The 23,243-nt window shown below is 40.9% G+C and overlaps 1 protein-coding gene across 2 annotated transcripts in view; it reads left to right on the top strand.

Moving 5' to 3' along the window:
• Positions 1-23,243, top strand: part of dnah2 (dynein, axonemal, heavy chain 2) — a 46,923-nt gene that overhangs the window by 7,803 nt on the left and 15,877 nt on the right. For both annotated transcript variants that reach the window (XM_029829769.1, XM_029829770.1), the window contains exons 6-51: positions 2,167-2,411; positions 3,923-4,114; positions 4,222-4,379; positions 4,642-4,729; positions 5,009-5,214; positions 5,297-5,426; positions 5,981-6,160; positions 6,246-6,460; positions 7,324-7,470; positions 7,645-7,801; positions 8,028-8,137; positions 8,240-8,369; positions 8,547-8,735; positions 8,981-9,125; positions 9,507-9,699; positions 9,816-10,013; positions 10,861-11,017; positions 11,175-11,349; positions 11,528-11,691; positions 11,932-12,093; positions 12,561-12,664; positions 12,992-13,148; positions 13,738-13,820; positions 13,998-14,178; positions 14,296-14,434; positions 14,625-14,845; positions 15,121-15,213; positions 15,318-15,443; positions 15,640-15,750; positions 15,864-16,052; positions 16,267-16,370; positions 16,883-17,072; positions 18,563-18,743; positions 18,830-18,957; positions 19,266-19,418; positions 19,632-19,757; positions 19,968-20,186; positions 20,280-20,397; positions 20,515-20,651; positions 20,766-20,903; positions 20,979-21,137; positions 21,584-21,736; positions 21,924-22,015; positions 22,334-22,529; positions 22,709-22,933; positions 22,999-23,103. In XM_029829769.1, the coding sequence (XP_029685629.1) occupies positions 2,167-2,411; positions 3,923-4,114; positions 4,222-4,379; positions 4,642-4,729; positions 5,009-5,214; positions 5,297-5,426; positions 5,981-6,160; positions 6,246-6,460; positions 7,324-7,470; positions 7,645-7,801; positions 8,028-8,137; positions 8,240-8,369; positions 8,547-8,735; positions 8,981-9,125; positions 9,507-9,699; positions 9,816-10,013; positions 10,861-11,017; positions 11,175-11,349; positions 11,528-11,691; positions 11,932-12,093; positions 12,561-12,664; positions 12,992-13,148; positions 13,738-13,820; positions 13,998-14,178; positions 14,296-14,434; positions 14,625-14,845; positions 15,121-15,213; positions 15,318-15,443; positions 15,640-15,750; positions 15,864-16,052; positions 16,267-16,370; positions 16,883-17,072; positions 18,563-18,743; positions 18,830-18,957; positions 19,266-19,418; positions 19,632-19,757; positions 19,968-20,186; positions 20,280-20,397; positions 20,515-20,651; positions 20,766-20,903; positions 20,979-21,137; positions 21,584-21,736; positions 21,924-22,015; positions 22,334-22,529; positions 22,709-22,933; positions 22,999-23,103 (7,169 nt within the window). The remainder of the gene's footprint in view (positions 1-2,166; positions 2,412-3,922; positions 4,115-4,221; positions 4,380-4,641; positions 4,730-5,008; positions 5,215-5,296; positions 5,427-5,980; positions 6,161-6,245; positions 6,461-7,323; positions 7,471-7,644; positions 7,802-8,027; positions 8,138-8,239; positions 8,370-8,546; positions 8,736-8,980; positions 9,126-9,506; positions 9,700-9,815; positions 10,014-10,860; positions 11,018-11,174; positions 11,350-11,527; positions 11,692-11,931; positions 12,094-12,560; positions 12,665-12,991; positions 13,149-13,737; positions 13,821-13,997; positions 14,179-14,295; positions 14,435-14,624; positions 14,846-15,120; positions 15,214-15,317; positions 15,444-15,639; positions 15,751-15,863; positions 16,053-16,266; positions 16,371-16,882; positions 17,073-18,562; positions 18,744-18,829; positions 18,958-19,265; positions 19,419-19,631; positions 19,758-19,967; positions 20,187-20,279; positions 20,398-20,514; positions 20,652-20,765; positions 20,904-20,978; positions 21,138-21,583; positions 21,737-21,923; positions 22,016-22,333; positions 22,530-22,708; positions 22,934-22,998; positions 23,104-23,243) is intronic.

Below are 23,243 nucleotides of genomic sequence, written 5' to 3' on the forward strand. Positions count from 1 at the left end.
GCATGTAAAAGGTGAAAAAGATTGGTCCAAGTACAGAACCTTGTGGAACTCCATGGCTAACCCTACTGTATGAAGAGGGAACGCCATGGACATGAGCAAACTGGTATATATCTCATAAATATGATCTAAACCAGTCTAGTGCTGTCCCTTTAATACCAATCATATGTTCGAGTCTCTGTAACAGGATGCTCTGATCAACTGTATCAAAAGCAGCATTGAGGTCCAGCAGAACCAGCATAGAAACCAGTCCATGATCTGAAGCTATAAGAAGATCATTAGTAACTTTAATAAGTGCTTTTTCTGTCCTGTGGTGAGCTCTAAAGCCTGACTGAAACATCTCAAACAGGCTGTTTCTCTGCAGGTGCTCCAGTAACTGAGTCACCACCACCTTCTCAAGAATTTTAGAGATAAAAGGAAGTTTGGATATTGGCCTATAATTTGCTAATACATCAGGATCCAGTGATGGTTTTTTAAGCAATGGCTTAATCACTGCCACCATGTCGGACCGGGGTACCTTTCACTAATTAACAGCAATTAATCTTGTACTTGGATTTCTGAATTTGCAAAAACGCCTCAGAAATGTATATAGAGGTGAAGGAGTTTAAGGGCTCATTAGAGACCCTGTATGTTCCCAAAGTCAGCACATCTGGATATGGTCCAGTTGTTGGGATGGCCTGGTTAGCTTTTTCTCTGATAGCTAGAACTGTATCAGTAAAGAAGCTCATGAAGTCTTCACCACTAAGGAAAGAAGGGATACGTGGATCTAAAAAACTGTGACTCTTGGTTAATCTGGCCACAGTGCTGAAAAGAAACCTGGGGTTGTTCTTGTTTTCTTCAATTGAAGAAAAATAAGCTGTTCTAGCCTCATGAAGGGCCTTTTTGTAAACTGCCAGACAGTCTTTCCAGGCTAAATGGTAGCTACCTATTTTACAAGAATACCACTTCCTTTCTAGTCTTTGCACTTTCTGCTTGAGGGTCCTAATGTGTGAATTATACCAGGGGGCACACCTCCTCTGATTTACTATTTTCTTTATCAGGGGGGCAACAGAATCAAGCGTGATTCTCAGTGAGGTTGCTGCACCTTCACCAATAGAGTCAACCTCTGCAGGGCTAAGATTATAATGATTGATTCCCGGAGAAGCACTTGGTGGTCCTGGGATAAGCACAGGGATCACTTCCTTAAACTTATCAACAGCATTAGACACCTGCTATAGCAAGATTGTGTTCTGAGTATAGAAGAATCCTTAATCATAAATGTAAAAGTGATCAAAGAATGGTCTGACAAGAGTGGGTTCTGAGGGAACACTGACACATGTTCTACCTCAACACCGTAAGTCAGAACTAGATCAAGGGTGTGGTTGAAGCTATGAGTTGGTTGGTTTATCTGTTAAAGGAAACCAACTGACTCAAGTTAAGAAATGAAGCCATTTCTAAAGCTGTCATTTATGACATCTACATGGATATTAAAGTCTCCAATAATAATGACTTTATCTGCTCTGAGGACCAAGTCAGATAAGAAATCAGAGAACTCAGATAGGAACTCTGAATGTGGTCCAGCAAGGGGCTGATATACAACTACAAACAAAAGTGGCTTTTCTGCCTTCCAGTTCAGATGGGTGATGCCAAGAGTCAAGCTTTCAAATGAATTGGAACCATGTTTTGGTCTAGGATTAATTAATAACTTGGAGTGATAGATTGCTGCCACTCCCCCTCCTCGACCAGTGCCACAAGGAATATGATAGTTATGATGGGTAGGAGGAGTAGATATATTTAAGCTAACATACTCCTGGATGAGGGTTCTATGGAAGCAGCAGAGAGGTGTTTAAGACTACAACTCTGCATCCTGGTCTGAACCCTGGTTTGTCAGGTCACTTTTATGTACATTTAGTTATTTTATTCTACATTTCTTCTGTTTTCATTGCTTCTAAAGGAAAAAAACAGATAAAGTAACTAGTATGTCACAAAATTCAGTGGAAAAGGAGAAAATGCCATTTCATAAAAGCTAGGAGTTCAAAATTTCCACTACAAATGCTGAAAGAAGTGCACACATCTTCACAGATCTATTCTGGTCATGTTCAGTATTCCAGGAAACACAATTTTTCAGTTTACAGAAGCTTTTTGAGGTGCATCTGCAACTAGTTGCTGACATATTTTTCATAATTTCAGCTGCTATGATCCACTGGACAGACCAGGTAAAGGAAGCACTGACGGACCACAAGCCTGGTCCGTCAGTGCTGAAGAAAGGTTGGGGCCCACTGCAAGAACTGAACTTGTGGAAGAGTCGCTCCACCAAACTGTTGGACATCGACAAGCAGCTGCATAGTCCAGAGGTCAAACATGTGCTGAGCATCCTGCTGATTTTCAAGTCTGCTTATGTTCAGCGCTTTCTCAGGCTGACAAAGGAAATCCAGGTAGGAATAATGTGAAATGAATGAAGCAGGACAGTTTTGCAACAGATGCACAATACAGATTCAGATTCAGATTCCTTTATTTGTCCCACAACGGGGAAATTTACAGTGCAACAGCAGCAAAAACACGCAGAGAAAAAAATGAAATAAGAACAGAAAATATATAAAAAAGAATATATATAAATATAATAATCCAAGATAAGTGGACACATCAGCCTTTTGTATACTGTATTTGTACATAGTACAGAGAGTGTATACCATATACATATTAGAATATATAATATTCAGTGTGTGCAGAATGGTTGAAATGCTATTAGAGAATTGTAATTTTATTGTGTGAGTCCAGTGGTAAAAGCAGTTATTTATTTATGTCTACTAGTCTGCAGACTAGCGGGCATTATGTTTATTGTGCAGTCTGACAGCAGCCGGCAGGAAAATCTGCGATACCTCTCCTTCACACAGCGAGGGGGGAGCAGCCGCTCACTGAAGGAGCTGCCCAGTGCTGTCAGGGTGTCCTGTAGGGGGTGGGACATGTTGTTCAACATGGATGACAGCTTAGCCATCATCCTCCCGTTTCCCACCACCTCCACTGAGTCCAGGGGACATCCCAGGACAGAGCTGGCCCTCCTTACCAGTCTGTCTATCCTCCTCCTGTCCCTGTCCGTGATGCTGCTGGACCAGCAGACGATTCCATAAAAGATGGCTGAGCCCACCCTAGAGTCATAGAAAGTCCTCAGGAGTGATCCCTGCAGAGACCTCAGCCTTCTGAGCAGGAACAGTCTGCTATTGCCTTTCTTGACAAGGGTGTCTGTGTTGTGTGTCCAGTCCAGGTTATTGTTTAGGTTAACACCTAGTTACTTATACGACTTCACAGCATCAATGTCCGTTCCCAGGATGTTCACTGGTGCAAGCGGGGGGTTGTTACACACCACTAGCTCCTTGGTTTTACTGGTGTTGATCTGGAGGTTATTCCGCAGGCTCCAGTCCACAAAGTCCTGAATAAGTTCTCTGTACTTCCCATTGAAGCCCTTCACCCTCACAAACTGTGGTCTTTTTATGAGGTAGTCCAAAATCCATGTTGTGAGGTGGATGAGAGAAGCGCCGTACAGTCCTGGTGGGTACGGTGTTCTCCAGACAAAAATTAATATCGTCAGTGATGCAGTGGGTGAGATTGTTGTAAGATTGCTAGACTTTTCATCATTTCATCATATATTTATTATCATTACTTTGAAAAACTGGGACGTGATTTCCTATCCAACCTGAGAACTAGAACCTTATTCCCATCTTCTAAGACCCCAAACCCTGATCCCAAACCTCAAGTCTCCTACAGAGTTCTTTAGTGAGAAAGGCTTCAGAAGCCAAAAGATTAATGTTTGATTTCTTTGCATTTCCTGTTAATTGTTTACTGTTGCTCCTGGTTCTTTTTTGTTTTATCTTTTTTGCTGATTGTAGAAAGTTACACATGTATTCATGGAACATTGATTTTGTTTGTGCTTCCTGTGTGTGTTTTGCAGGATCACAGTGAGCAGGCTGCAGTAAATGTGAAATTCTTGTCTCTGCTGAAGAAGCCATGTGAGGAGCTGGAACAGCTCAAACCCAGTGAAGTTGCCCCGAAGATGAAACGCATTATCAATCTCATTTACACCATCTGGGCCAACAACCACCATTACAGCAGCAATGAGAAGATCAGTGATCTTGTCCTAATGGTTGCTGCTTTTATTTCATTCTAAGCACCATTACAACAATTCCAAGTGTCAGACTGCTCAAGCCTGGAGAGAAAGTGACAATGGGGTTGTGTGGTCCTATTTTACAGGTGACTAATGAGATCATCCGTCTGTGCACACATAGCATCTCTCTGGATCAGATCTTTGAGGGTTACGTGTCATCCAGCAAGAGAATTCTCAATGACTGCATCTGGTGCTGCCAGTCCTGGAGGGAGACTTACTGTAGAGCTTCACAGATTCAACAAAAGTACCAAAAATTACAGCATTTTTAGCAAATAGATACATTTTTGACTTCTAACTTACTATTAAATAAAAATTCACCATTTTTTTTACAAACCTGAAACCATTTAGTCAACTCAATTACATTTTAAGCTGCTGAGTTCTAACTTTGCTGAACCCAAAATTTGCCCAAACCTTGGTGCTTCTTCAGAAGTGCTGCTCCTTTTGTGTTCTCTGGCACTGCTCCTGATGTCCCCTCTGTCTCTGCTCCTGTTGTCTGGTCACGGAAGGTTTTCTTCAAAGCACTGGAACCTGGATGACACAAGCTTTTTTGTGGTGGTTGACGCTTCCATTCAAAGGTTTAAAGAACTGCTTGAGGTGAATTTATTAATCATTTTTCATGCTGAAATATAACTTACTCAGGCTGTCTCCAACGAGACATTCTTTAAAATGTAAAAACTAAAGGCATGAATATGGGAGAAAAAGATCCTCCATGTGTGGCTTTCAATCCACATCTGGAATGCGACCCATCCTTACAGAATATTAATAAAATTGTAGGCTGACTTGTGTCTTATTGAAATATTTTGCTGACATCAATGAGTTAGTTGTATTTCACATAATTCTTTTGTTGGTGAGATTTGTCTCCTCTGCTATCAGGTTTGTGACTGTCAGCATCAGTTTGCTCGCTGGGAGGATGGTCATCAGAGGCCCCTGCCCATCTTCAGTGGCTCCCAGGGGCCAGAGTTTAGCAGTGCCCTCCTGGAGATTGAATGCAGCTTCCACCTCAGTCTGCAGAAGCTGCGGTCTTGTGATAAAGCCATCCTGGACATCCTGAACATCAAATGGTGTAGCGAATTCAACAAGTAGGTTGTGTTACACAGGACTTGATGGAGGGTACAAAGATGCAGCAGTGTGGGATATTCATGTGTTTTATTTTGTACACAGGTTTTGTGTGACGGTAAATGATCTGGAAATGATGATGCAAACCCTGATCACTTCCATTTTCTCCACGGTGTTCAGCGTAGAGGAGGGTGTTCGGCTTCTGGACATATTTGAGCCTTTGTCCACTCGAGAGGTAACGGAAACACTCACTTGTTTATTGAAAGCACATCAGTGTGACTCAATGGGTCTATGTAACTAAGTAACAGGTATCAGCCCTTTCAGAAGGTGCTAGATCATCAGGATTGTCTGAGTGACTTTACAAAAGTGGGTGTGACCTGTGGATCCTCCACACTCAGCTGATCTTTTATCTCTTTCAAATGGGATGGCTGCATTTTTGTTCTTGGCTACAACAAATCTGGCATTCCAGAACAAACAAATCAAAAGCCAAAAGTTTAAATATAACCAGGCAATGTGAGCAACAATAAGTAAAAGTAAACAGATAACTTGTGTGACAGCTTCAGTCAATCTGGAAACTTGATCTCATAAAAAAAAAAAAAAAAAAAAAGATCTCATATTAACTAACTGACAAGAGCAGATATTACATTAGTGTAGTGGAGACCATGTAGTGTGACCATTGCCTCCTAAATGTGCTGCAGTGGATGAATAGTTTGTATTATATGAGCTGCTATTCATAAACCATTCTTTTTTCTCCACCCACTCATAATCTTCCATTATCCTTCTGCTCAGGCTATGAAACATACATTGCAAGAGAAGGCGGAGGACGTTTTTAACATGTTTAAGAAGCAACTACGAATGGTTCTTGATCAAACAAACAAGAACATTTCATTTCCTGAGCAGCTACCGCAGGTTGCAGACGTGGTCCAGTATATCAGAGACTCCAAGCATAGTTTGGCCAGACCTCTGGAGGTGGGTTTGCTGAACTGCTCACTAAGGTTTTCTATTTGGTTCTGATCCACACTGATAAAAAACTCTCCATTCTTTTCTTGTCCAGGTGCTTTGGAAAGCTGGCCTTCTCTCAGAGGTGTGCACTGGTGAGCAGGTTCTTTACACCCACAGCCAGACAACTCAATTTCTGGAAGAAATGGAGAGGAAAACATTTGCTGATTGGAGCCAGAACCTAGAGGTGCAGTACTTGAAGAGACTGGAGCAGCCCCTGATGGTACGCTGCAAGGATAATATCACAAAGCTGGACCTCAACTTTGACAAGTGAGTTAGTTGCCATTACTATATGCTGTACATCTATGCCTGGTCTATGGTTCCTGTTGCTCTTTCACTGTCGCACAGCCACAGAAGAGTTCAGCCTAAACTCTCTCAGAGCTATGCTGTTATAGGCCAAGGCTGCCAGGGTCCAGAAACATGATCACCTGACAGGCCTCTGTCACCCCACTGGGTCATGGTTTCCCCTCCTCTCCTCTCCTCTCCTCTCCTCTCCTCTCCTCTCCTCTCCTCTCCTCTCCTCTCCTCTCCTCTCCTCTCCTCTCCTCTCCTCTCCTCTCCTCTCCTCTCCTCTCCTCTCCTCTCCTCCTCCTCATCAAGCAGACTAGTTATGCTGATTCCTGTGTAGTTTTTCTGCTTCTCCCCCCCCTCACTATTCATTTACAGGTATCGCCGCCTTCGGAGCTGCATGATGACCTCCGGCCCCGCTGACCCGTTGTATAGTGTATTTTTGTGTGTGTTTCTGTGCCTCTCCTCTCCTCTCCTCTCCTCTCCTCTCCTCTCCTCTCCTCTCCTCTCCTCTCCTCTCCTCTCCTCTCCTCTCCTCTCCTCTCCTCTCCTCTCCTCTCCTCTCCTCTCCTCTCCTCTCCTCTCCTCTCCAAGGGAGTTTTTCCTTGCCACTGTTGCTTTTCTGCGGTTAGGCCCTGGGATTCTGGAAAGCGCCTTGAAACAATTTTGATTGTATAAGACGCTATATGAATAAAGATTGATTTGATTTGATTTGAGAGACCTAACTGTGTTGTGTATAAGATCACCTCAAAGTGGAATTATTCAAGCATTATTTACTAAAATACATAACTGACCTTTAGAAACACAATGCCCAGCTTGTCATTAGTCCTTCCTTTTTTTTCCAGCCAGTTGTTGGACTTGTTCTCTGAGATTCACAAATGGGATAAACTTAGATATGAGATTCCTCAGTGTGCAAGTGACATTTACCAACACAGGCAAGAGCTGGAAGGCCTGAGGGAGGAAACATTGCTGCTTATTAAGAACTACAACAGGTGTGACACACTCACATGTACACACTTGCATATAATCTCTTGTCTTTCTATAGTGTTCCACTCCTCTCCTCCAGGAACACATTTCACAACAGCCCCTTTAGAAATATTCCACATTTTATGTATTTAAATCAAATATTAATATACTTGTTGTCTTGAACTTCTGTTGTGTATCAGAATCATTGGTCTGCTGTCCCGGGATGAGATGGGTCTCTTTCAGGGCTACATTAATGTTTTGGATACAAAGATTTGCCCAGGCTTGACAAAGGTCATGTGGTCATTTATGGGAACCGCAAAAGACTTCATCCAAGACTGCATTGTGCATGTTGACAAGGTTAGAACACATTTTGTTGTGTCAAGCCACAGAAGAAAGTAGAGGAAAATGACTCAAGATTCTCAAAATAGATTTTAAAACCTCAGTAGCTTAGTATTTTGCTCTCATGTATTGTAAGCCCAAATGTCTGATTCCGGTTTTATTTCAGTGAGTTTATCTTGTAATCACTGACAAGTGTTGTTTGATGTCGCTGTGATGAGTTCTTTCTCTTTTCTCTTCTCTTCAGTTCCAGGCTCTCATCTCTAGATATAAATCCATCAATCTCTCCATCTCCAGTCTCTGTCAGCAGATGAGTGAAACATTCCTGATTGCGTTGGATGGAAAGACGATATACAGGTAGCCATCAAAATCAGCTTCGGAATGAAATATTCTGATTAATTAGGGACAGAATCCTTTTATTCTATTGTCGTGCAAGTCTTTATTGTTTCCCACTTTCAGGAACTTAGAGTTCGAGGATGCCCAAGAGACTCACCAACAGAATCAACTCAAAATACTACGCTCAGCGCACGGCAACATTGTTCAGTTCATGACTCTGATTTACAGTTTCTTCCCTAAAGATGGATCCCGGGTCAGAAGCTGATTTATTATGCTAATCACTAATTAACATTAAACATAGAAAAGATAGAAACATATTAAACACGGAAACATAAAAAACTAAGACTGTTTTTAAATGTTTTACAATAAAGAGATGATAAATAAAGTTTGTACTTTTGCTTCATTTATATATTTTTCCTCCTATTTGAAGGTCCAAAATCACTTTGAGACCTATGCCAAGAAGGTGGACCATATAGTGGAGGAAGCCTTGAGAAGCAATATCAAGCAGTGCATGACACAGTTGTGTCGAGCTGTGAGTGGAGACAACAAGACATCCCTGAGTCCCCTGTTCAAAGTTCTGTTAACCCTGCGTCAGGCATCTCCTACTGCCACACCAAAGGTACAACCACAAAGCCATCTAGCCCAGGCAGGTCTTGTGGTCAGATTTGTTTGCTCTTTTATCCTTCTAGTAAAGTACATAACCTGTAGTTGAGCAGCCAGAAAAGTTAATGAGTAGCATGTCAGAACCAAATAAAATCTCAAACATGTGAATTTATGCTGTCTCCTTTATACACACAATGGTCAAGCTGTCAAATTCTCTCTCGCCCACTCTCCCCTTACACTCACTCTCTTCTCTTTGTGAAGATTGAGTTCTCCCCATCGCTCAAAAAGCTTGAGAAGAATGTCAACATGTTGCCTCAGCTCATCGGCACCATCTCAGAATTTAAACGGTTACCTGAACTCATCTCCTGTAAAGAATCTCAGGAGAAGCCCATACACATCAGCATAGGTTTGTGTTTCCAATCTACACACACTTCTGTTTATTTCAGAGCTGTTGACCATCAAGGAGATCAGGAACCTACATTGACTTGGTCGCCTTTTGATAACTAACTTGATGCCAATAAAGATCTTAACTGAAAAAATCTGAATTATAATCTCTTTCAATTTAAATTAGTTTTTAAGGAAAAAATGTGATGAAGTTATTTTCTTTAAACATGAACATACACAGTATTTTACCTTGATAAAAGTGAGCTTGTGTACAACATCAATAACAGACATTTGAAACGGAGAATTTAAACAAGATTCAAGATTTACTTTATTCATCCCTGTAGGGAATTTGAATTGAATAGGTAAATGGTTACCTCTTAATTTTTCTGTTGACACCCTTTAGGGCAGGACGAGGAGATAGGGAAGATTCAAGCTGCAGTTACTGCAGGGATGTCAGCCATTGTGGAGCAGATATACATCTACAGGAAGAGCTGGGACAAATACAAGGGTATCTGGGAGACAGACAAGGACTCCTTTGTTCAACGCTATGGGAGGCTAAACACACCCGTGTCTTCCTTTGATGCGGATCTAAACAGGTATGATCATTCCTCATCATAAGATACCAAAGCACTGGTGCCTTTTCTAAATATGGTGGGTTCTGCAAGAAATGCTTTCTGTATAACATAATGTAGGTCAACTTTGCTTTTTCCAGGTATACTGAGAAGGCCAACACTATTGAGCAGGAAGACACTCTGGTGAACATTCAGGCAGTTCAGATTGATTGTTCACCACTCAAGTCCTTACTGGTACAGCACTGCAACGAGTGGCAAATTAAGTTCACACAGCTGCTCAAAAACAAAGCCACTGGCCGGCTGAAGGAGCTCTACGCAATGATGCAACATAGTGACAGGTTGGGCAAAGATATTTCATTCAAAACAGCTTTACATTGAGCATAAGCTCTTAACAGTAGCTCACATATGATTTATATTTAGACTGAAACCTTTCAATATATGTAACTAAATCCTTCTTGGGATAATATCTGAAAAGTCTCATATATATTACACTCTAATATGTTATGTTATGTTATGTTATGTTATGTATGTATGTATGTATGTGTGTGTGTGTGTGTGTATGTATGTGTGTGTGTATGTATATATATATGTGTGTGTGTGTGTGTGTATATATATATATACAGTGATCCCTCGTTTATCGCGAGTTGCGTTCCAAAAATAACACGCGAAAAGTGAAATCCGTGAAGTAGTCAGCTTTAGTTTTTTTTATTATTTTACAATGCAATACTGAACTATAGAATGAAACCAAAAATCAAAACCTGTTTTAAAGCCCAAAATTTGTTTAAAACAATAATTTTAATATAGTAATACAAGGTTGGAAACATTGTCGATGGCGTATTTCAGTCCCAGCTGTGCCTCTTCGTCCTGACTCCGCTCCGCTGTAGCGTCTGTTTCTACTGAAGGCGCAGGAGTCTTTCTCCGAGAGAAGAACATTGTTATGGGTAGTTGTTGGCGCTCTTTCTTTTTCTGAGCAAGAAGATTTTTATAAACGGATATGCCACCTTCGATTATATTTGAGAACTGCAATGAACGACTCGCAAAAAAAATCCGTGAAGCAGCGAAGCCGTGAAAGATGAAACGCGATATAGCGAGGGATCACTATATATATATATATAGGTATGAGCATAAAATAGTAAAGAAATCCACATTCATGGTTATTTCATGGTTTTGAATGTGTGTTTTTAGCTTGAGAAAACCTCCTGTAACACTGAATGAACTTGCTGAGAAGCTGAAGCTCTTGGAAACTCTCCAGACAAACTTACCCAAGACAGAAGCTCAGATTCACCTCATCCATGACCAGTTTGCAATTTTGGACAAATACGAAGTTTTTGTGGAAGCAGAGGTAAAACGGTCCCCAGGAATAGAGCACTGACACGCACGCACACACACACACACACACACACAGACACAGAATTTCACTACATGGACTGTTATAATGTTGAAAAGAATCAAGTGTGTTGCCTTAATGAGCTATGACCACATCCTGCTCTTGTCCACAGGTGCAGGATCTGCATGGCAGGCTGAATGGAGAGTGGGATTTGTTCCAGCATAAATTAGTTGACTGTGACCAGACGCTACAGGAGCAGAAGGAGAAATTTAAGAATAACCTCCTCCTCTCCTCTCAGGACTTCAGGGAAAAGACCAAACTGGCTTTGAAGGACTTTGGTCAAACAGGTCATTTATGTTGTTCTGTCTTTTTCTCTAAACTCAGATGTGGCTAACCTCATCAGACTGTGTTGGGACATTTCATGTCTTTTTGTTTTTATATGCATATGTATTATATGTATATATATATATTTATGTGTCTGTTCTTCAAGTAAATCTAATGACATTCATTCATGTGCTATTGCAGGTCCTTTCAACAGCTCGCTGGGCTGTGATTTGGCCATGAAGGAGATAGTAGGGTTTCGCAATCAGTTGGAGGCTCTCAGACAGGAAGAAAGTACCGTCCTTCAGGGGTTGAGCTTCTTCAAAATAGAGCAGCCTCCATTTAGAGCCATAAAGATTCTGGAAAAGGTCTTTATCCTTTATCCTAACTGAAAATTAGTATACAGAGGTTGAATGTACACCCAGGCACCATCTAAACTGCAATATTTTAATGGTTTTAGACAAAATATTTTTGCTACAATCATTTGTCCAGTCTAATGTATAATTATAGTAAGTAGTTTACACAAACTCCATTGCTCCATAGTTTTAGTAGTATTTCATTTTTATAATCACTAGTTTTTGTTTAACTGTATTTTATTCTCTGTGCAGGATGTCGACAGCCTGCAGGAGGTCTGGGAGGTCAACCTGGACTGGAACAGGAACTGGAACGTCTGGAAGGTTGGTCAGTTTGCAACGCTGCAAACTGAGAGCATGGAGAGCACAACACAAGAGATGTTCAAAAGGCTGCAGAAACTACAAAGAGAGCTAAAGGTTTGTTGAGCTGACATACAGAGACACACGCATGCACACACGCACAAATATGCCTTAGGTAATATTTGCTACTGCTCACAGCCCAGAAACATACACATTAGGTTGTTGGAAGACTATAGTGAAGTGTGAAGTGAAGACTCTAGGTGTGAGTGGATGTTGTGCATCCTGCAGTGGATTCATTCTTTGCTTCCTTTCACCTAGTTACCTCTGTATGACCCTGATTAAGAATCAGTAGCAAATAATCAAAGATAGATGACAAGTGCATCTGTAGATTAAAGACTTTTAAAGTAGCAACTGGGAGCAGCATTAGAGTAGCTTTATCTATATTCTCTATTTGACATACATTTAGTGATAACTACTAGTTATATTCCTCAGATATTATTAATATCATCAAAGCAGATGTAAGATCAGCACCTCCCATAGTTCTGTGATATAATCACACAAACCTGATCTTTGTCGAATTGCAGGATAAGCAATGGGAAATAATTGATTTCTGCAAGTCCAAGATTGACCAGTTCAGAAGGATCCTTCCACTCATTGTGAATCTGAGAAATCCAGCCATGAGAGACAGGTAAAGGGAAATATTGGAGGTCTAATACAGTTTTAGCATGTAGCCATAATTCTCAGCTTAACAGATGCAATATTAAATAATTAAGGTACTATTTGGTCGTAAATGTGAACCTGGTGGTGTTGACATTTAAATTAGCCCAAAGTAGAAGCAATCAAGTAACGCAAGTAGATCAGAATCATATTTAAGTAAAGTGTCTGTATATATATGACATTCAGTTGCAGATTTAAAGTACGCTACTTTTGTATAACAGACTGGTGAAGCTACAATCAGGCTATCTGACATTTAGACAACTCACAGAGACGATGGTAAATTTTGCTTCTGTTTCAGACACTGGCAGGAGATTGGTGGCGACCTGCACTACACTATTGATCCGACCAGCCCTGACTTCACTCTGGATAAAATCATTTCTCTAGGCTTTGATATGCATTCTGACAAGATCTGTGAAGTCTCAGGAGCTTCAAGCAAGGAACTCTCAATAGAGCAGGTTCAAACCCAACTTTTTGTTTTTCAAACCAATTCTGTCCAAAACAGAGCAGATGTGCTTTCTCCCTGTGGTGATCTAATTTTCTCCCTCATTTCCAGCAGCATCATGATGTTACTCTCCTTCTGTCCTTCCCCCTTTATATGTGGAGTGCAATATCTTCCCTAAACCAAAGGAGTTTGTTTCAGTTCCTCATAAATATATAATATATAAATATTTAAAACTTCTGACTTGTCTTGGAATTGTCCCAGTGTATCCTCTTCACAGGAGTTGCTCTATTTTCTTTTTAAGCCTGTGTTAGCCAACAGTTTGGCTGAATAAATCTAAGTGGTTTCCAATATGACTCTTTAGCCTTGGTCCACGTACTACCCTGTATAACAGGCCTGTTATATAATTAACCAACAGTTTGTCCATTATGATTACTTCTAATGGGACAGCACTAAATAGGAGTCTTATATTGAAATTTTGTTCTCCTCCCCTGACAGATAACTCCTGAGCTTTTACTTGGTTGCAACACACGTACACACAAACATAAAATTACTGTCTTTTTCTGTGGTGTTGAATGAAATTTGCTCTGTTTGTGTTTTTGAAGGGTCTAGAGAACATTCAAATGACATGGGACAAAATCTTTCTGGATGTAGAACCTTACAAAGATGAAGGGCACTTCTGGCTGAGGTGAGAAAGCACCTGGTTGGAATAAAAGGTCCATAATGTTTTTATTCTGTCTTATGATCTTGTTCTAAACCATGTATGGTTGGTGAATTACAAGTAAGGATGTGAAAGCACCTAATATAATATATTGCAAGGTTGCCTGCAAATCATTAGAGATATTAATCAGCTGCCAATTTTTAGGGGAACTGAGGAGGTTTTCCAAGCTCTGGAAGACAACCAGGTTGTTTTGTCCACGATGAAGGCATCTCACTTTGTCAAAGCTTTTGAGAAGGAGGTGGACTGTTGGGAGCGGCGGCTGTCGCTTGTGCTGGAAGTGGTTGAAATGATCCTCACTGTGCAACGTCAGTGGATTTATTTGGAGGTACGTAAGCGGTTGAATAGATCACTGACATACACGCCAGGGCCTGGCTGCCTAGTTCTGTTTAACTGCTGTCATGAAGGTTAATGACAGTAGGTTTTCTGCTTTATGATCATCTAGAACATTTTTAGAGGCAAAGATATCCGTGAGCAGCTCCCACGGGAATGCAAAGAGTTTGAAAGTGCTAGCAGTATGTGGAAGAGCGTCATGAGCCGACTCCACAGTGACAACAGAGCTCTGCATGGAACACATCACCCAGGTACACAGACATTAATGCTGATAACATCATTTATCATCAACACAGTTCCCGGAAGTGTTGCTGTTATGAGTAACATTTGAATGATGGTTCTAAATCTCCCACTCAGAAAAACTCAGATCTATAGCCATGGTATTAGCTAATTTATGGTTCTGTGTGGATTTTTGTTAAGGAGATGTGTGAAATATTTCAGGCTTATTAGAGAAGCTGTCATTGATGAACATCAAGCTGGAGGAGATCCAGAAGGCCTTGGACATGTACCTGGAAACCAAAAGGCAGATCTTCCCGAGGTTTTACTTTCTGTCCAACGATGATGTTCTGGAGATCCTCGGGCAGTCACAGAATCCACAAGCCATGCAGCCCCACCTGAAGAAATGCTTTGACAACATTAAGAGCCTGCGCATGGAAGTGATGGTGACTTCAGTCAGACTAGATGATGCAGAACCAGTCTGAACTTCTCTAGTGAAATAAATGAGTAAAATGGGATAAGATATATGAGATAAACATGTGGCACAGTTTTGGTTTTAACTATAAAATGAATGTATATGATGCTCATTGTATGTAGAGCTGGTAGTCTCACATTTATCACTATAGTAAAAGTTCTAATTCAGACATTTTACTGAGAAAAACTCAATCAATTTTAATTCTGCATCTACTGAACTGACAATTTGTATTTTGATGACTTACAGGCAAACAAAAAACCAGTTGCCACTGGGATGTTCTCTGCGGATGGGGAGTTTGTTTCATTCAATAAACCTGTATCTCTGGACAATCCTGTTGAGGTAATAATGACCCTCTGGTTCTATGGTGGGGGGGGGGGTGTAACTGCATAAATATGACTCTTCCTTTTTATCTCTGATTGCCAAATTTTTTGGTGTGACTTCAGCTTTGGCTGTGTGATGTGGAGAAGATCATGCGCAGTACACTGAAGGACACGCTGATCAGATGTCTTAATGCTCTGAAGAAAATGTCAGCACACAGAGAGAAATGGCTCATGGAGTGGCCTGGACAGGTGAACTTTTGTTTAGGTGCAGATATCCAGACATCCAGCCAGCTGATTGACTGCCCAATCTAATGGTTTTGCAGTTTCTCCCAGTAGAGAACCAGCAATTCCTCCAAAAAGTGTATAGTTAATAGAAATATCAAAGTCCTAAACATAATAAAACATTGAAAAATTGTATTTTTAATTTTTATTATTCTTGTTTAAGATGGTGATCACAGCCAGTCAGATCCAGTGGACGACCAATGTCACTAAAGCTCTCTTAACCTGCAAAGAAAGAGGAGACAGTGCTGCCCTCAAATCCATAAAGAAGAAGCAGGTTCATTCTAAACATGTGACCTATGACCTGTGTCACCTGACTGTTTAGCTCTAGGTAGAATGACTGAATCCCCCGATGAACTAACCTGAGCTATTATTACTTTGCTTCTTCAGGTTTCCATGCTTCATGGCTACTCAGAGATCATCCGTGGGAACCTTTCCAAAGTCCAACGTCTGAAGATCGTTGCCCTGGTCACGGTGGAGGTCCACGCCCGAGATGTTATCGATAAGTTGGCCAAGGCTGGTTGCAAAGACACCAATGCCTTTGATTGGCTCAGCCAGTTACGATTGTATTGGGAGAAGGTATAGCACATGAACACACAGGCAGATAGAAACAGACACCTTTATTCCTTTCTTTTTAATTATTTGTGTTCCTGAGTGAGTTTACACTAACTAGATGAATGTTTTATCTTAACTGTCATCAAACTGGTGCAACAAGTGTTTTGTTTAAGAGCTTTTGTTAATTTATTATTATTCACACGTTATTTAACATTGTTATTTCATATGTTGCTGTCAGGATCAAAACGACTGTATCATCCGACAGACCAACACACATTTCAAGTATGGTTATGAGTACCTGGGAAACTCCGGACGGCTCGTCATCACGCCTTTGACTGACAGGTCATTGAATGGTCCTTCGTCATGTGACCTGATCAGCTGATCTGTCACATTACAGTTTTTTTTTTTACAAAATGCATGATTAAATATATTCATCAATGTTTTACAAGCACACATTTTCACATAATATTACATAATATAATCTATTGCAATTATTATATCCTATATACATGTAGAAATTTTACTTGCAGAGTAGTTATGAGATTGAGAAGAGGTTTCATTGATAATACATCAGTAAATGTTCAATAATATTTAGCATCATTAGTGCGTTTGCTGTAGTAATCATTATCTTAGCTCTTTTAGAGGGTAAAAGACACTAAACGTAACACATCTGTTTTGGCATATAATACATAGTAGTTTTTATCAATGATGTACGTATTATTTATGTGGATTGATTATTAATATATTATATTGGTTGGACCATTGCATCATAACACTTTTCCTTTTATGAGTGTATAATAAGGCAGAGCAGTTAACGTTGTTCAACACTGACTAGCATTCATGTCCATGTCCAGGTGTTACATGACCCTAACTACAGCACTACACCTTCACCGTGGGGGCTCTCCTAAAGGCCCAGCTGGTACCGGAAAGACAGAGACGGTGAAGGATTTGGGCAAGGCCCTCAGCATGTATGTGATTGTGGTTAATTGCTCTGAAGGACTGGATTACAAATCTATGGGTCGGATGTTCTCTGGCCTGGCACAGGTATGGAGGATAAACAAGATTTTGTGTGATGGGTTTTCAAGATTCAAGATGTACTTTATTCCTCCCCGTAGGGAAATTGAATTGTAGTAGCAGCCTAACGTGGATTAATATAACTGTAGTCTATGTTTTGTATTTACAAAGTATAGAAATAGAATAAATAAATACAAATAAGATTAGAACGTTATAAGCATATATACAGCATATATTATGAGCATATATATAAGCAGGTTCATTCTAAACATGTGACCTATAGAACATAAATTTATATGCACATGGTGTGTGCATATATATATATATATATATATATATATATATATATATATATATACACACACACACACACACACATAATATAATATATACATATTATAAGCATTATAATCATATATACATAAGTATAGAATAAAATAGAAGTAAAATTACAACATAAACATTAGACAATTATTGTTGTTGAGTGGGTTTGGATGAATTGTAGAGTTTAATGGCGGATGGCAGGAATGACTTCCTGTACCGTTCCTTTGAACAGTGAGGCTGCAGGAGTCTGTTGCTGAAGCTGCTTCTCAGTTAGTCCACTGTGTTATGGAGGGGGTGGGAGGGATTGTCCATGATTGTCCGCAATTTCAACACCATCCTGTCCCTCACCACCTCGTCCAAGTTTGCAAGATTACAGCCAACAACAGACCCTGCCTTTTTAGTTTGTTAAGTCTGTTAGCATCCTTAGCTTTAATGCCTGCACCCCAGCACACCACAGCAAAGAAGATGGTGCTAGCCATGACAGACTGGTAGAACATGTGGAGCATCCTGCTGCAAACACTGAAGGACCTGAGTCTCCTGAGACAGTAGAGTCTGCTCATGGCCTTCTTATAGACAGCATCAGTGTTTGTGGACCACTCCAGTTTATTGTCCAGCTGAACACCCAGGAACCTGTAAAATGGGACTATTTCCACATCTTTCCCACTAATGCAGACTGGGGAGGGTGGGGACTTGCTTTTACTGAAATCCACCACCATCTCCTTCGTCTTGGTCACGTTGAGCTGCAGAAGGTTCTCCCTGCTCCACCTAACAAAACTCTCCACAAGGTGCCTGTATTCATCCTCCTGTCCATTCTCCACACATCCGACTATGACCATGTCATCCAAGTACTTCTGGAGATGACATGTCTCAGAGTGGTACTGGAAGTCAGCTGTGTAGGTGGTGAACAGAAAGGGGGAGAGCACAGTTCCTTTGGGAGCCCCTGTGTTGCTCATCAGGGAGTCGGACACACAGCTCCGGGTTGAGGTAGATGATGGCTTTAGCAGCGTAGGGATGAACCTGTTCGGTCTGAGCAGGGGAGGGTGGTCTACTGGGATGAGGAGAGGCTGGACTGGAATGGGCTGAAGTTGTTAATAGGATTAGAACCCGTATTTCCTTTTTTGTTCCAGCAGCTTAATGAAAGAAGACTTTCATGCTAGTCCTGATCAGAATCAAGTGTCTGTGTCCCTCCCTATTAGACAGGAGCTTGGGCGTGTTATGACGAGTTCAACCGCATCAACATCGAGGTGCTGTCGGTGGTGGCTCAGCAGATCCTCTCCATATTGTCTGCACTCTCAGCCAGACAACTCAAATTCCACTTTGAAGGATATCACATACGTCTGATCAGCTCATGTGGCATCTTTATCACCATGAATCCTGGTAAGTCATAACCTGAATGAAAGAAGAGTTATTGTGTCATATCTCTGGATGGGACACCATTGATGCTTATTTTGTGTTTCCCTAAGGCTACGCTGGACGCACTGAGCTTCCAGACAATCTGAAGTCTATGTTTAGGCCCATCTCCATGGTGGTTCCAGACTCCACTCAGATTGCTGAGATTTTGCTCTTCGCAGAGGGTTTTGACAACTGTAAGGTACAAACTCCAACAGGAACCCGTCACCACAGTCAGTGGGTACACAGGTTATATAGTCAGTTAATGGTGGAACTACAAAACCTCCACTTTTCTAAACACCTCTGAAGAATTGGCTTTGAGAAGCAAAGAAAAAGTGTGGTAACAAAATAATAAGTCGGTAATGAATTAAAAATTGTAAATGTTGTAATGAACTGCTTAATTATGAAAAAGATGACTGACTTAGTTGAGCTAATAACGTGATTCGTCGACACATTAAGTACTGTTATGTAACTCAATGTCTGCCTTTATCTTCTCCACCGTGCTCACAGCTCCTGGCTAAGAAGGTCTTCACACTCTACTCTCTGGCCATGCAGCAGCTGTCTAAACAGGACCACTATGACTTTGGTCTACGCGCTCTCACCTCTTTGCTGCGCTACGCTGGGAAGAAGAGACGGTCATGTAGCGGTGTTCCTAATGAAGAGGTTCATTTTCCCCTTGAAAGGAATTAGAAATAAAGAAGATGAATAAGTCATTCAGCTAAATACATGTTTAACAAACATGATTCTTTAAATAAACAAATAATTCATTGATATTACAAATGTTTATAGCATGAATTTAATTAAATGTGTTTATCTTCACCTTCAAAGGTTCTGGCCTTTTTAAGAATACTCTATCTGCCTGTTTCTGTCCTTAAGGTTCTGTTAATGGCTATGAAAGACATGAACATTGCTAAGCTAACCACCACTGATCTGCCATTGTTCAACGGGATTACCCAGGACTTGTTTCCAGCTGTGGAAACACCTACTATAGACTATGGAATGGTGAGTCTGTGACAATGTCTACCATTCATGTGTCATCATATACAGGAAGTTCCTGTCTGACCTGTCCCATGTTGAGAGCAGGGACATAGTAAACACAGATGCCAACTGTTGGGTAGAAATTTGACCAATGGTTACCGAGCTGAATATTCTGATAAATAACAATTGCGTATTTAAAAGTTAGTTTTGCTAACACAGTTTGTAATGTTTCAGCTGGAAGAGGTCATAAAGGTGGAGCTGCATCAGAGTGGTCTGCAGGTAACCCCTTTCACCATGACCAAAGTCATCCAGTTTTACGAGACCAAAAACTCTCGACACTCCTCGATGCTGGTGGGCAAGACGGGTTGCGGTAAGAGCGTCACCTGGAAGATACTGCAACGTGCCATCACCACAATGCACCACAAGGCAGAGCCAGGGTTCCAGACAGTCCAGGTTGGTGAAGAAAAAAGAGGAATGCAACATTACTTTTGATGTTTTCTCGTGTTTTGCCTGTTGCATGCTACTGCTTCACTGTCTGCATGTCAGGTGTTTCCTGTTAACCCCAAATCAATGAGTCTTGGTGAGCTGTACGGGGAGTATGACTTGTCTACAAACGAATGGACTGACGGCGTGCTGTCCTCCATCATGAGAGCAGCCTGTGCAGGTGAACATTGCAACAACTTTCACACAGTACAGTCATTTAGCTGGTGTAACATGATGATGATGATGATGATGATGATGATGATGATGATGATGATGATGATGATGGTTCTCCCTGAAGATGAGACCCCTGATGAGAAGTGGATCGTGTTTGACGGACCGGTTGACACTCTGTGGATTGAGAGCATGAACTCTGTTATGGATGACAACAAGGTGCTGACACTCATCAATGGAGACAGAATCTCCATGCCTGAACAGGTGAGAGAACATGAATAATATTAGCTGTGCTTCCACTTAAACACACCATCATCTTTATTGAATCCTGTGAAGTTTTGTATTTGTGGATAATATATTCTAATTGTTTTATCAAAGGTGTCGTTGCTGTTTGAAGTTGAAAACTTGGCCATGGCATCTCCAGCGACAGTGTCTCGCTGTGGGATGGTCTATAATGACTACACAGATCTGGGATGGCAACCTTTCGTGCAGTCCTGGTTAGACAAACGGCACCAGGTAGAGTCCATCCTTTACACATATAACTGTCTGTATTGGAAATTAGACTTTAGGACTGTAACCATCTCTCCTCAGGATGAAGCTGAACATTTAAACCCTCTGTTTGACAAATACATCGAGAGTACGCTGACCTTTAAGAAGCACAACTGTAAGGAGCTGATCCCCATCACGGAGCTGAATGGAGTAATTTCTCTGTGTCGCCTCTACGACTCCCTGGCCACATCCAACAACGGGGTATTAAAGATGAGATAGTTCCTCCTGTTGGGGGATGCACCAGCAGCAAGAGAAGGAAACAAAAACATTTCCTTAGTAATTAAACCATAAATCACCCTTCAGTGATCAAATGTTAAATTAAATGTTACAATTTCACTTTTTCCCTCCGCTGAATTTTAAAAGCAGCTAAAGAAGATGCAAAGGGATTAAACATTAGGCACAATAACAATTTATGTTTACATTTCAGATTTTAACTTTAGCACTATATTCTCCATATTCTAACTAGAATTTCAGAATTGTGACATTTAGCAGCAGCTCCTGTGAAAATACATTTTTAATTAAGAATTGTGCAAACTTTTGATCATATTACTGTTGATTTCATTGATGTTTTCACTGTTATAACCACAATAGCAGCAATTATAATTGCATAAGCAGCTTCATTATAGTTTTGTTTTTTTTAATTCAAGGTAAAAACTTCTGACAAAGACAATCTGGGTACAATGGTGGAACTCTGGTTTACCTTCAGCCTTATTTGGTCCATTTGTGCATCTGTTGATGAGAATGGACGCCAGAAGATTGACATCTTCATGCGAGAGAAGGACGGCAACTTCCCAGTCAAGGTCTCCCTCAGAACAATTAGCCAATTTCATAAGTAACATCTTACTAAACATTTCTGTAGGTAGAACTTTATATACGAGAGATGCTGCTGCAAGGATAACATAGTTCTTTTTGACCAAACAATCCAGTGCTCAGGGGTCATTTATCATTTATAGATGCAAACATTAAACTTTCTACGTACTCTTCCAGGACACAGTTTATGAGTACTATGTGGACACCAAGAAAAAGACATGGGTGTCTGTGGAGGATAGGCTGCCAAAGGGATGGCGCTACAACACTTGGTGAGTGATCAGATGCCTTAACTGACATACATAGATAATCGTTGCTGTTTATCCTTCACTGGAAACGAAGAAAACTGTGTTTCTCTAACATGACGCTCAGCATGATAAACACATGCAGAGTTCTGCAGGAAACAGCAGAACTTCATTCTTTTTCAGTCATCCTAAAATATTAATGCTAAAATGTTCAAACATTCTGACTGCAGTCCAAATTCAAGCTTGTACTTGTGTAGGTATCTCAGCTTCTCATTCATTTCACCAATTTAGTGAATCAAATGTCTTATCTAGAAAAGTGACTGATAGGTATGTGTTCTTCTGCAGCGATCCCTTCTATAAGATCATGGTTCCTACAGTGGACACAGAACGCTACAAGTTCCTGGTTAATGCTCTTGTGATGGGTCATTATCCAGTGCTGCTGACTGGACCAGTGGGGACCGCTAAAACCTCTATAGCACAGAGTGTCCTGCAGGGTCTGAGTGATAGGTGGACTGGCCTCACTATCAACATGTCCTCACAGGTTTCTTCCTCTGCTCCTTCAGACTTTCTCTCCTGTTCTTCAGGAATTTAAATTACAATAATATTTAACACCTAAATGGCTGTAAAAGACCAGAAGAGTGAACCTGGAAAAATTAAAAATGCCCCGGCTGTGACGACACTGGCAGGAAGAGATGTTACCAATCCTTTTTTCTCCTTCAGACCACCTGCAACAACATCCAAGCCATTGTGGAGAGTCGAACTGAAAAGAGGACTAAAGGGGAATTTCTTCCAGTGGGTGGAAAGCGATTGCTGTGCTTCCTGGATGACCTGAATATGCCAGCAAATGACCTGTTTGGTTCACAACCACCATTAGAACTGCTCCGTCTCTGGATTGACTATGGCTTCTGGTTTGACCACCAGAAACAGACAAAGAAGTTTGTAAAGGTAAGAGCGAGATAATAAAAAGATCAGTTAATGAGCATGTGGACCAAGTGCGTCTTCTTCTGCAGGACATGTTCCTACTGGCAGCCATGGGGCCCCCTGGTGGCGGCAGGACTCATATTTCTGGACGCCTCCAGAGTCGTTTTAACCTCATCAATATGACCTTTCCCAACGTAAGACTTTCCTTTTGTTTTCCACTGGGAAACCACATATAGATATTAAAGTGAGGAAATGACAAATATAGTCGTGTGCATAAAAAATGCTCTGTTCTCTTCACCTGTTTTTCTACCTATTTTTCTCTTTTACGGGTCAA

This window comes from Takifugu rubripes, chromosome 21 (genome assembly GCF_901000725.2).
Source record: "Takifugu rubripes chromosome 21, fTakRub1.2, whole genome shotgun sequence".
In the NCBI taxonomy this organism is placed as follows: domain Eukaryota; kingdom Metazoa; phylum Chordata; class Actinopteri; order Tetraodontiformes; family Tetraodontidae; genus Takifugu; species Takifugu rubripes.